Source organism: Prunus mume, linkage group LG1 (assembly GCF_029339155.1).
Source record: "Prunus mume cultivar Tortuosa linkage group LG1, ASM2933915v1, whole genome shotgun sequence".
Classification (NCBI taxonomy): domain Eukaryota; kingdom Viridiplantae; phylum Streptophyta; class Magnoliopsida; order Rosales; family Rosaceae; genus Prunus; species Prunus mume.
In genome coordinates this window covers 13,288,867-13,302,176 of record NC_142698.1, presented here as the reverse complement: position 1 = coordinate 13,302,176, position 13,310 = coordinate 13,288,867, and the positions used below count along the sequence as shown (strand labels likewise).

At 39.3% G+C, this 13,310-nt stretch overlaps 3 protein-coding genes across 4 annotated transcripts; 2 read left to right on the top strand and 1 right to left on the bottom strand.

Moving 5' to 3' along the window:
* Positions 1–24: 24 nt before the first annotated feature.
* Positions 25–1,497, top strand: LOC103339827 (RNA-binding (RRM/RBD/RNP motifs) family protein). Its single transcript, XM_008243187.3, has 3 exons — positions 25–283; positions 881–949; positions 1,042–1,497. Exons 1-3 carry the CDS (start codon positions 166–168, stop codon positions 1,275–1,277), a joined length of 423 nt encoding a protein of 140 aa, XP_008241409.1. The 5' UTR covers positions 25–165; the 3' UTR covers positions 1,278–1,497.
* Positions 1,498–2,142: 645 nt separating this feature from the next.
* LOC103339838 (arginine biosynthesis protein ArgJ family) lies at positions 2,143–6,111 on the top strand. Of its 2 annotated transcripts, none has more exons than XR_016124173.1 (16): positions 2,143–2,652; positions 2,771–2,894; positions 3,001–3,074; positions 3,230–3,274; positions 3,377–3,427; positions 3,526–3,594; positions 3,784–3,842; positions 4,016–4,085; positions 4,270–4,350; positions 4,417–4,503; positions 4,643–4,765; positions 4,948–5,010; positions 5,291–5,368; positions 5,447–5,592; positions 5,687–5,782; positions 5,952–6,111. XR_016124173.1 is itself a non-coding variant. In XM_008243196.2 (16 exons), the coding sequence occupies exons 1-16, from the start codon at positions 2,485–2,487 to the stop codon at positions 6,032–6,034; spliced, it is 1,392 nt and encodes a 463-aa protein (XP_008241418.2). In that variant the 5' UTR covers positions 2,143–2,484; the 3' UTR covers positions 6,035–6,111. The 2 variants fall into 2 exon arrangements, 1 of the variants encoding a protein (XP_008241418.2); XM_008243196.2 differs by having other exon boundaries at positions 5,712–5,782.
* Positions 6,112–6,426: 315 nt separating this feature from the next.
* Positions 6,427–8,896, bottom strand: LOC103339866 (uncharacterized). The gene is made up of 3 exons (XM_008243222.3): positions 8,257–8,896; positions 7,589–8,071; positions 6,427–7,112 (listed from the first exon to the last, which is right to left on the bottom strand). The coding sequence occupies exons 2-3, from the start codon at positions 8,054–8,056 to the stop codon at positions 6,696–6,698; spliced, it is 885 nt and encodes a 294-aa protein (XP_008241444.2). The 5' UTR covers positions 8,057–8,071; positions 8,257–8,896; the 3' UTR covers positions 6,427–6,695.
* Positions 8,897–13,310: the final 4,414 nt, after the last annotated feature.

Sequence of the window (13,310 nt, the reverse complement as noted above, 5' to 3'; positions counted from 1 at the left end):
GCACAAAGTACGAGAAGCTTCTGAGTTGTGAGATTAATAGGGTTTTAGCGGCTGCCCGACCCGAACCAAACCAAACCTATATTTCTCTTCTTACAAGTTAAACCCTGAACCCCAAAATCCCCAACCCCTGTAATCTCTCTGTCCGTTGAAGTCGGATCATATCAAATGGCGTTCATCTCTAGCTTCCGACGCGTTCTTGGCGGATCTTCCTCTGCTCTTCAATCCCAATTCGTCTCCATTCGTCACAATTCAACTCTCACTTCCCCCAAGCTATTCATCAGCGGTAAATTTCAAATCAAACCCATCACTCTCTTAATTTCTTTCTGTTCTTTTATGATTGCTCGCCAAGCAAGTTTTCATTTTGTTGTTTGTTTTAAACACATTTTTCAAATTGGCTTGTTGGCTTAAAGGTTCGATCCCTTTTTTTTCTTCCTAAATTTGGTTTTTTTTTTCTTCGAGATTTGGGTATGGGTTTTCCTCTGCTTTGTGAAATTAGTTTATGATCTCTACCCAGATAATGCGAACTTAAATAATTGGGTGCTCCTTTCGTGTAGATTGTGTGTGTGGTTTATGAACTATTAGGCCTTTTCCATTGCGTATTCTTGTGCTTCAATCTGTGTTTATTTTTGTTGTTTGATTCTTGTTTTGGGTATAATTACAAAGCTGCAAACTCAGAGGTTCCAATATTTTGACTGATTTATCAAAAATGAAAAAACACTAACCAATATGGCTGCAAATGCGTTCAAGTGTTTATTGCCCCATCTGTTTGCTAAACAGATGTATAGATAGTAACTACTACTTAACCATTTGTATTATATACGAATACGAATACAGAGAATGTTGATTCATCACTATTATTTCATCCATATGCAATGAGCAGGTCTTTCCAGATTAACAACAGATGAAAAGCTTCAAGAGGCATTTTCTCCATTTGGGCAGATTGTAGATGGTAAAGTCTGTGGCAACTTGTTTATTTGCTCCTGACATCTCTTCTTAGATTGCTTGCTTTAATGTTAACGTATTGCGCTGATGATCCTGCAGCGAGAGTGGTTATCGATAGGGCGTCAGGAAGATCAAAGGGGTTTGGTTTCATCACATACACGTCCATTGAAGAGGCCGAGCAAGCTAGACAGGGAATGAATGCCAAGTTCTTAGATGGGTGGGTTATTTTCGTTGACCCTGCGAAACCTAGGGAGCCTAGGCCTCCACCTCAAGCACAGCCAAATCCTTCTGAAACTGGTTTCAGAACCAACAAGACCATTGGATGGTGTGGATGACTGCATAAGTTCCTTGGGTTGATCTCATTGTGATGAAAGCAAGGGGAGTTGAAATACTGTAATACTCTCGTGTTATTTGTATTGAGAAATATGAAGGACTTGGTAACTTAGGTGAATTATTTGGGACAGGGGACCTTGTTAACATTATGTATTGGTTCATTTTGGCCTCTGTTGGAACCACCTTAATGCTCTAATCTATATGCCAATGTTGGCTTCCTTCTTTTGTGCTTCATACTTGAAATTTCTATTTTTCTTATTACTTGAATGATTAGATGTCATGATAAATCAAGAACATTGTCTTCCCATTCAGTGAATTTCATAGGGTGGAAAGCCCCCGAATTTATGGAACATCGGAGAGGAGTTGTAAGTGACATGTGGTGCATTGTATCTAGGTCTTGTTAGTTTTAAAATGTTGGACTTACATATTTGTTGCAGTAAAGATTCGCCATTTATTTGCAGGATCCAGGCGGTTATTGTTTGTCTTTGAAAATGTACATGTTAATATGTCGTAGAAAGATCTTGTGGTTGGTTGATGCTAGGGACATATCATTTTCGTAGTATCAGAAGACAAAATTGTACGATCTTGCATGTCTAGCCAATTGTAGCAAAAGGAAATGAACATGCACAAATCCATCAAAAGTCTATTAGATGCGCTTTTTTAACAATTGCTTTTCAGATAAGTAAGCAAAACACAGTTGAGATCAAAATCCAATTGTGCACGGATGTTTCATTAAGAAATACTTTAAACTACCAATCAAGGTACACCAATTCACTTCTATGTCACGTTTACTTACAAGTAATGGAAATGAGAAGAACTGAATTTCCCTGTGTTTACTTACATATGATACGAGGAATCATTCTACGCATTCAGTGACAAATAATAACATAGGCTTTTTCTTTTCTTTTCTTTTTCCTTGCGGGGCGTAACAGAGTTCTAAGACAGTCCTGTCCAGTTCACACACACCTAAGACAGTCCTGTACAGCTGCACCCTAGACTTTGTCCCTGTACCCAATTGTCTGAGAGTGAGAAGGAGATTCGATTCGAGTTCTTAATTCTCACGGACTATACTATTCGAAACGTTTCGGCCGCCGGAACAAAATAAATACGTTTCGATCGTAAAACCCCCTCACTTCAACCATAAAACCCTAAAACCGCCATTTTCAAATCCAACTCCAGAAGGCAGTAGCTTCCAGTTGTGTTGCAGAGATGTATGTATGCGTTCCTCAGTACGTCTCCATCAAATTCCCCGCCATTCCTCGTTTCGGTTCGACTCGGAGTGACTTCAAACTTCCGGCTATTTCAATGACTGCAAGTGAAGTCACCAATCACATTCCACCAGCTCCCATTTTCCTTCCTCAAGGGCCTTGGAAGCAGGTGACCTTTTCTACGACGCTGTTTTTGGTTTACATTCACATTTATCCCTGCAATTATGTTTTCTTGTTTGATAAATTTGTGAACTTTATCGAGACTCTGACTGTGATCGAGTCTGTAGATTCCCGGCGGAGTTACGGCTGCAGAAGGATTCAAAGCTGCAGGTTTGTTCGGCGGTCTTCGTGCCAAAGGTGACAAGCCTGATCTCGCACTTGTCACTTGTGATGTCGATGCCACTTCTGCTGGTGAGTTGCTTGTGTTTGGTTTATGCTTCTTAGTAATGGTATTTTGAGCAAATTAATTTTGTACTTTTTTTAAATTTATACTATTTCTATGTTGGTTTACTCACAGGGGTATTTACCACGAATGTGGTAGCAGCTGCACCAGTGTTATACTGCAAAACAGTATTAAACACTTCAAAAACGGTGAGATGGAAAATGCTTCTTTTATTTATTAGACAATGATGTTGTGCTTATTGTAAATGTAGTGGTCTATATGTTTGTGTTGGGTTTTATATTACTTTTCATGTTTTAATTTTGTAATTTTGATCTGCTAACGAAAAGTGTTTACAACTTGTTAGGCACGGGCAGTTTTGATAAACGCTGGTCAAGCCAATGCAGCGACGGTAGGGCGTTACTGATGCATATTGTCAATTGTCCCGTTGAATACTCTTGAGTATGCTGTTACAGTTAGTCTTGCACGCTAATAAATTTCCCATTTTTCTCAGGGTGATGCAGGTTACCAAGATGTAATAGAGTCCGTCAGCAGCCTTGCTAAGGTATGTGGCATTAAGGGTGGCAAACACCCTAATCTGATAGATGCTCTTTCATAGGCTGGATTTGTTATCCTTTGTAAGGATGAAACTTCGTACTGCAGCTACTTCAAATGAAGCCTGAGGAAGTGCTGATTGAATCCACTGGTGTGATTGGCCAAAGGATAAAAAAGGTACTATATAACCATCATATTCCTGTTTCCATGTTATGCTAAAATTCTAATCATATTGATTTGCACAGGATTTCTTGAAATATTAACAGATCAGCTGATAAATGTTGCATGATAATTTTTAGGAAGATTTATAACATGAACTGTTCTAAATGTTGTACAAATGATTCATTTTTTAATTTTCATATGCAGGAAGCACTTCTAAAATCTCTTCCAAAACTGGTTAATTCACTATCAGCATCAACTGAGGGGTAAATGTTAATGGTTTTGAACTTAACTTAGATAACTGACATAATTTCATATATAACTGGTTGTGTTTATTTTCAGCATCGAATTTCAGTTCGTGTTTTTCTATTTCTGTGAAACCTAAGGGATTAAATTTTTAAATCATCTCCCTGAGAAGTCATTTTGCCTTGGTCTGCAGGGCAGATGCTGCAGCAGTAGCAATCACAACAACCGACCTCGTTAGCAAGAGTGTGGCAATTCAGTCTCAGGTGTGCAAGATCTAGTTTCCTGTATTTATATCTGTTGTGAATGCAATATCTGCTACTTTTGGATTATGTTAATTGCTGATTAGCTGTACAAAACTTTGGCAATATCATGTTTTTATTTTTGAAACCTGTAGGCGGTAAAATAGAAACCAGGCTGGTCCTTAAAAAAAACTGGTGAATTTTTCAGGTTGGAGGGACAGATATAAGAATTGGGGGAATGGCAAAAGGTTCTGGGATGATCCACCCCAATATGGCTACCATGCTTGGAGTATGTCTTCTAGTGTTTCTCTCTTAATGTTTGACGAGTTGTTAACTAATATGATTACATGGACAGGTAATAACAACTGATGCAATGGTTAGCAGTGATGTTTGGAGAAAAATGGTTCAAGTTGCTGTCAACCGAAGCTTTAACCAAATAACAGTGTGCACTTTTTTTTTTCCTTCCAATTATTGAACACCATAACTTAGTGGGGCTACACCTCACGTGGTGTAATCAACCTACCTTGTCGCATTTTTATTTTGTAGTATGATAACCAACCACATGTATGGGTTTTCTGCAGGTAGATGGAGATACGAGTACCAATGATACTGTCATTGCGTTAGCTAGTGGATTATCTGGATCAACCAAGATATCTTCCTACAACAGTAATCAAGCAGTACAACTTCAAGCGGGCCTTGATGTGGTTAGTTTCACTTCATTTAAGTTTTGCATTCCTCTGTTATCTAATTTTTTTTTACAGTGAGCTCCAAAATTCTGACATCACACGAAACTAATGAAAGAATAAGTTGACTTTTCCATTTGATTTGTTTTATGCAGTCTAAAACCGGCTTCTGGGATTCATATTTTACCGTATTCATTTTGCAGGTAATGCAAGGTCTTGCCAAATCCATAGCTTGGGATGGAGAAGGAGCAACATGCCTAATTGAGGTCTGCATTCTTATTTAAGATCAGTAATGATGCCAAAAGTATGTAAAAGTATAAATTTGAAGCTTGCAACTCGATTCTATGGTCCCTTAATCTTTGTTTCTTTTCATGTCTTTAATCACACAAATATAACGATATGTTGTAAAATACTCAATGTAGGATCTGGGCATCTAAGTACTAGACTGTGCAAATTATTTGGACTTTGATTTATTGACGATGATGAACTTATGGTCTTTCATGTATGACTTCAAAAATGCCTTGCTAATCCTGACTAGATTTGCAGGTAACGGTGACTGGTGCAGACAGTGAGCCTGAAGCAGCAAAAATAGCACGGTCGGTGGCATCTTCTTCACTAGTAAAGGCATGATATCCCAACCCTGCCTACCTTTTTGATGCTTCAATATACCAAATACTAAATTATTTCCCAAATGCCACTCAGGCTGCAGTATATGGCAGAGATCCAAACTGGGGACGCATTGCTGCTGCTGCAGGCTATGCAGGAATATCTTTTGACCAAACCAAGCTCCGAGTATTGCTAGGGGATATTCTGCTCATGGATGGTGGGGAACCACAATTATTTGACAGGTAACTCTAAGGTTTTCTTTGTGCCAAGCACATTTTCCCTTTCAGCGTGCCATCTTTTCCTCTCTGTGGAGAAGATCTATTCTAAACCTAGTAGTTTGACTGGATGGATCTCGTTTCAGGGGTGCAGCCAGTGACTACCTCAAGAAGGCTGGTGAGATCCATGGCACAGTTGTAATCAATGTATCTGTGGGTAAGTTTCTGAACCAAGTGGAGCATTATGCAAGTCGGATATTCAACTGTAACCACAATCATAACTAATTACTTCCATCTGCCTGAGTACTAACTAAGCCTGCAAACTTAAGTTTCTTGGTACATCTTTCGTTTCCATTGTGTTTGATATGCCCTTTACTTTTGAACAGGTGATGGTCCGGGACGAGGTCAAGCATGGGGCTGTGATTTAAGTTATGATTATGTTAAAATTAATGCCGAGTACACAACATAAAGTACTCGTCATTGTGTAACTCCCGACTCGAATTTCAAATGAGATATTTATCAGTCAACTATTCAATTCTTTTTTTACTTGAGCATTTTCTTGAGGTGAATGCAACACCAGAAGGTCCAAAACCACCATGCCTCGTTCGTTGAACGATGTAATGTCAAGACACTGTTCCAGGTTTCACGAGCACTTGATTCATTTCCCTCAATATCAAAACCCCAACTCACTATTTTATGCACCTTTATTTCCAACGTGCTTAAAATCAATGTTCTTCCACATGAAATTAGGGTTGTTCTACCATGCAATTGCCTTATGGATACAGGTTTAAAAATCTGTATGCATTCATTTACCCTTTTTGAATAGCATGTAGGCAAATGCGTCTTGAAGCCCACACAACATACAGAACAAAGAATCCCATAAATTTATCGAAACAGGAAATTAACAAGTCAGGCCACCATTACACCAAATGCAATTACAAAATGCTGCTGCAAAAGGAACATAAGAAAACCACGCATTATATATAAAGGGATTACCACACTGGCTCGACGACAGACACAAACAGAGTAGCATATTGTTCCAAGTTTTCTCAAACACCAACCCCAACAGAACTGTAGTAATTATTTATGTACACAGCGTAGGATGTGATACTCGCAACAAAATATGTTGCTCACAGGGCTTCTGCAACTGGGTAATGCATGCTTGTGAGCGAATTTTTCAAGAAGGAGCTCCCACAATAAGAATGTTGGTCTGGGCTGCCAACCACAAGGTCACCAAAATCATTGTTTGTGCCAACCAATGTCTCACGGGAATCCAGATATCTGTGAGACCTCTCGGAAGCCCCACCTTTGCGATATTGCTTCTTCTCTTTTCCTCGAGAAGAGCTGCCCTTTTGCCCCTTTTTTCCATCTCTCTTCCAATTTTTCTTGTTCTTTGACTTCTGCTGTTTCTTGCCTGTAACTGTGTGCGACATTGATGTAGTAGGCGGATCATACACATCAGGGGCCCAAGTGACAGTAAGTTTCCCGGGTGACAACCCCTCTTTCTCCCGGCTGCCTTTCATTGCAGAAAGTAGCTTCGAAGGAGCCTGCACAAGTACAATAAAACATATGAGCAGATGACCTGAGGACGCAAGCTCAAGTAGACCATCACAACATTTCTTTTCAAGTAGCCAGTTCAATCCATCCAAAACTAGAAGACAGCATGATATTAAGTCAAAATTGTTTTAAACATAAATAAAATTACACTAACTATATATACACATATTTCTTAAAGACTGGCAGTTTAATCAAAGAAGCATTCTTTTTATAACTTCTCTGGATAAATTGACAGAGGAGATGCACATAAATAAAGTAGCTCCAGCACCTTGTACGAGCTAGGCAGAGACTACCGACAAAATGGAGACGGGATAGTGATGACTAATGGGAAACCAATGCTTCACGAGCATCAAAAGTAGCAATGACTAATACGAAATCCATGAGTGAAAACATAGTATTAGCAAAGAACGAAGGGGTATACAACTCTATGGCCAATACACTCTCGCAATAAGCACAGATGACTTACAGGCGTCCGCATGGCTGTTTCGGGTTCCTCCTCTGCCATGTCTGAGAAGGCATTACGAGGCAGCACCCCATTAGCATTAGGAAAGGTTACACACTTATTCAAGCACGTCTGAGTGATTTTTCCCTGTTGTGCTTTAGGACCATCGCATGCGTCTCTTTTCTCCACGCCGCTAATAATTTCCTCATTAGAAGAAGCATGTTCCACTTCTCCAACATCTTTGATACCAACGTACTCTTTCCCAACATCTTTGAGATTCAACGACTCTTCAACAAAATCTTTGATATTCAAGGACTCTTCTCCAACATCTTTGATATTCAAGGACTCGTCAACAGCATTTACAAGGTCACTTACCAAACGATCTGAAAGCGAACTATTAGGACTTTGTGCTTGGTTCGCAGAGGGCTGCAAACCTGGGAAGCTGTCTACATTTTTCAACACCGACTTACCACACGGAGAGCTTATGTCCATCTACAATACCAGATTCTACATAGTGCCAAAACCCACATGTTAATGAACGTTAAGCACAACTCCAGAAATTAAATCAACCCAGTTACCCAAACACATAATCAAGCAGAAAAGAATACATATTCAATCTAATTCATGATATCCAGCTGCCAATATAAACGATTTGAACTAAAATGAACATAAAGTCGGTGAAATTTAATTACCTCGTATAATGTTCAGAGCTAGAATAACCTTGAGACCAAGAACTTATAAACCAATACCAAACTTTGTAAGCCTTACAGATCCTCCAATCCCTAAACCTCAGATTTCTTGACAAAATTATCTAACCTCTTGCAGACCACAAAACGAGAAGAACACCAAAAACCCAACAAACAGGGAGTCTGGGAAGCTGAGCAAGAACCACAAAAAGAACAACCCAACGTGATATTAAAACCTAATGTTAACTAAGATTACCACGCCGATCACTTTTTTCTATACGTTTCAGACGATGAGAGCAAGAGCCGCCGTGGAAGGAAGTCAAGTTAGGGACCAAGGGTCGTAGCAGGAGTTGAATGGGCACCGAAGGCATTATCGTATGCTCTTCGAAACCCCTAAGCCCGCGCGTTGCACAAAACAACACTCACAAAACCACCCCAGATCGTGAACCAGAGCTGTGAAATCTGAGAAAATAGGGTTCTGGGTCGTCTAGAAATCAGGGGTTTTAGGGTCAGAGCATGGTGAAGGATGAAGAAATTGACAAATGGGATGTTGGGTAAGAGTCAAGGATTTCAGAGATCGGAGAGAGATGGATCGGAGAGAGGATATGGGATTGAAGAAGGTGTTGAGGTTTTCCTTTCTTTGTTTTATATGAAGGAGAAGGAGACGGAATATTTGGGTCAATGGGTCCACGGCCGAGTCTGGCGGTTCTCAAATCAAATCGGAGACGTACACGTGTTCATCTCGGTTGGCAACCCAGGCGGTCGCGGGAGATTTTTAGTTGGGTTGGGCCGGGTCAACGAACTTTTTATTTTTTTCTTCAGATTTTTATGGGAAGTGTCTGGCTGTTTGCACTTTGCACCAAAGGCCCTTTTTATTTTTTTGCTTTTAATAATTTGAGGCAAAAACAAGTTTTCTACCATTACTCAAGTAAAGAACACGGTTTATTTTATTAAAAAGGCATTAGTGGTACAATTAAGAATAGTTTTGTCATAATGGTGGATTTGATTGGCGGTTCCAAGATTCGAAAATTGGCTGGGCAGGCAAAACTTACATACTAAACTCGACGATACGAAAACAAGAAAAACTAAATACTTTATTATTAGTAACTGAATACTCAAGCCAAGTGAATTGACCAAACCAATTTTTATTAAATCAAGGAAAATCCCGCCCGTCTAAGTGGCTTATATAATCTTCTAACTCGGGTTGGCATGGTTCTACAATAATATATGTTCTTTGCACATTATCTTGTTCATTCACCGGATATTTGCATATTAGACAACGTAATCCTGGATCACGCTCAAGATAGTTGATATTAAAAATCATAATCATCTTCGACTCTTTTGGATTCAACTCTTTCAACTTGAGGCTTGACAATGGAAGGCTTAAGAAGTGCTAGAAGGCAATGTACTAGATATGACCCATCATTCTTTTTCTTAAAAAAAGACAACAAATTCTTTGTTCTCTTAGGATTTCGACATAATAAAAGATAGCTTATAAATAATATATGGAAAGAATTTTAATCAAACATACTAATAAAAAATCAACCAAATTCTCATAATAGCATCTCAACAATATGGCATTCCTAAAATCAAAGCTCTAATTAATTTCAATAAAATCTCAAAATTATAATTCATCCCTAATTAAACCCTAGAATACTCAATTTTAAATTAAAACTATAATTAAAGATATATAGAAAAGGGAGGAGAAGATGTTGTTGCCAAGTTGCCCACCCAATATAACAAAAGATGTAGTCAATAGAGGGAGAGAGAAGTTGCTGCTATCGGGTAGCTAAGAGAGAGAAACAAGATGTCGCATAACCAAAAGAGGAGAGAGAAGATATGAGACCACTTGAATGGGCAACATGTGTGTAGGGTTTGGTTTAAATTTTTTTAATTTTGGGATGGGCTTATATTAACATATGTAGGTTTTTTAAATAATAAAAAAATTGGGCTGGGTGGGCACCCAACTTGCCTTGTGCACAGCACCGCCACTAGTTTGGAGCAATTGCTCCCCCATGAAAGGGGTTTGAGTTCTAGCATTCGTGTAATGTGTGTGAGTTTAGTATAATATCATCTCTCAATAAAAAAGGTCTAAAAATATATATATATAGTTTTGTCATAATTATTAACATTGTTAAGTCACAAACTTATTATGGAGGTTCAGTGAGAGCACCTAAATCAACATACCTTATATTTATTAACTTATCCAATACAATCCAATAAAATCCTATTAACCAAATGAGTTTAGGTATTGATATTATGAGGTTTAGAATATGGATTTAGAGTTTTTGGGGATTTGGAGATGGTGTTTTGAGGCTTCACATGTGAATGGGGTCATTTTGAGAGTTAGAAGTTTGGCGTTTAAATTTTGAATTTTGTCATTTTGCTGTTCCAGAGTTCTGAAATCGCAAAACAAATACTCTCTAAATATTTAACAATAACAAATATCAAATGGGAGGATGAAACTTGATTTTAAAAAATGGTTAAGTCTAAAACTTCATTTAAAAAAGAATGTTGAATGTGACATAATTTCATTTTTTATAAAGGGAAGGGGAAGATTCGAATTTTGTTACTTTTTTCAATTTTTTTCTCTAAGGAAAAGCAAGAAACAATTTTATGTTGAAAATACATATAAAAACTTTGCAATTGTAACTAAATATTGCACTTTAACTTGGAGAAATTATTGTATGATATTAGAATATGGTCATTTATTATAATTCATTCACATATTATAATATAGATGAATAATATAGTTAAATTCCCGCTTTTAAGATATAATAAGTATACTAGTGATTTGCCCCCTGAATTTATACCTAACTTTCGATTAACCCCCTATCCTTTTTTTTAATATAGAAAATTAAGAATATGAGCTTCTTCTTTTTTGCCAATTTCCCCCTACCGTCTAAATTCTCAATATTTCATCCAATTTTCAGTTAAATCATTTAAAAAAAATTATTTTTTTGGAAAAAAATTGAAGTAAAAGAGTAAACCTAATGCCAACCTCTTCCATCTCCTCCTTTCCTCCTCCCATTCCCCCATGACCACCATCTTTTACTCCCAGACCAATCCCCACCCCCAGACCCTTCCCCACCTCCCTTATGTATTTTCATCCCCAAACCCAGCCCCTCCCCTCTCCTCTTGGTTTTTCTTCTCCTCCCATTCCCCCATGACCACCGCCCTCCACTCCTAAACCAATCGCCCACCCCACAAACCCCTGCCCTCACCTCCTCCCTTTTGTTTTTTTACCCCCTCCTTCTTGGGTTTTCTTCATCTACACCTGCAAAGAGAGAGAGAGTGTGTTAGAAAGTAAATGTATTTTAGATAGGAAAGAATTTGTAATTGATTCATTATCCAATCCTTCCTTTAGATGGAATTCCTAGATTGTAGGATTCCTTATTATACAAGGAAAACTCGTATATATGTCTCTATGTTATTAATGAAATATTCATTCAAGCCAAATATATTTTTCTACATGGTATCAGAGCAGGTTTCAAAAACCTAGCTTTTTTTTCCTTCTCTCGTCTATCATACATGGGTGACGACGGCTCCTCCCAAAGGGCGGCAATGAAGCTGCTGACCCTCTTTTCTCAACCACTCAGACCACCCCGGGTTGGTTATTGTTTCAAAGAAACTCAATGGCGACAACTACAACACTTGGTCTCACTCGATGAAGATCTCTCTTAGTGCTAAAAATAAAATTGGGTTCATAGATGGAACCAAAGGCAGATAAGCACCCTCTCGATTCTGTGGCATGGCAGCGAAGCAACGACATGGTGGTGTCGTGGCTTTTGACTTCTTTGGAACAAGATGTTGCTGACAGCATCATTTACTTATCCACCGCTCACGAAATTTGGGATGACCTTCGCGAGCGTTTTTCTCAAAACAATGTCCCTCGTCTCTTCCAAATCAACCGTGAGATTGCTTCTCTCACTCAAGGACAGCTTTCTATTGCTGCATATTACACCAAATTAAAGGGGTTTTGGGACGAGTTGGCATCCTTCAGTGAGGCCACATCTTGCACATGCAGCGCACAGAACGAAACCAATAGACTTATGCGCTTCTCATGGGATTACCTGAATCCTACAAAGTGCCATCCGTGGCCCGATTTTGTTGATGAAACCTCTCCCGTTGGCTCGACAAGCATATTCCTTGCATTTCACAGGAAGAGAAACAGTGGGAACTTGGCTCCACACGTACTCGATTCCCGAGGATGCAGCCATGGCCGTTCGTCATGATTCTCGCTCCCGTCCATGAGGAGATCGACCTCCACTCCACTGCACCTATTGCAACTATTATCACCATACCTGAGATACCTGTTACCAACTTCATGGGTACCCACCCGATCACCCCCACTATGGCCAGAAGCCCAATCCACATCGCAACCACAATAACAACGGTAGCTTGGCACAACACCAACAACACCGGCGGCAGCCACCGTTCCCATGCCTCCTTTGCTGCCCACCAAGTCACCGCTCATGCCCCAACTCTCCAAGATATTCAGTCCGCGATGCCCTACTTATCCGACAGCCAATATCAACAAATCATGTTCGTGATGGTCGAGACATCCAGTTCCTCTCCTTCCAACCCGCGAGCACATACAGCTTCTGCCAGTTCTTTTTCTCAAGGTTTGTCACCCATCGCTTCCTCTCATGGTCCATGGATCATTGACAGTGGTGCGACAGATCACATCACATGTTCTTCTCATTTATTGACGAACAGCACTTCCACCACTCATTCACCTCACGTTTCCTTGCCTAGTAGAGACAAGGCTCCGATCACTTTGACATGAACAATTTCATTAAATTCCCATACAAAATTGAAAGATGTTTTATGTGTGCCTAGTTTCAACATTAATCTTTTATCCATTGGTAAAATTACAGATGGGTTACGTTGTTCTGTAATTTTTTTTCCTTCTTGGGTTATTTTGTATGACTTGGTTTCGAAGACGACGATTGGTGTGGGTAAGCGACAAGGAGATCTTTACTACCTAGTGGCGTTCGCCTCCACCACTCCAATGACCGTCCATCTTCCTATCACCTTATCACCACCTCCATTGACCT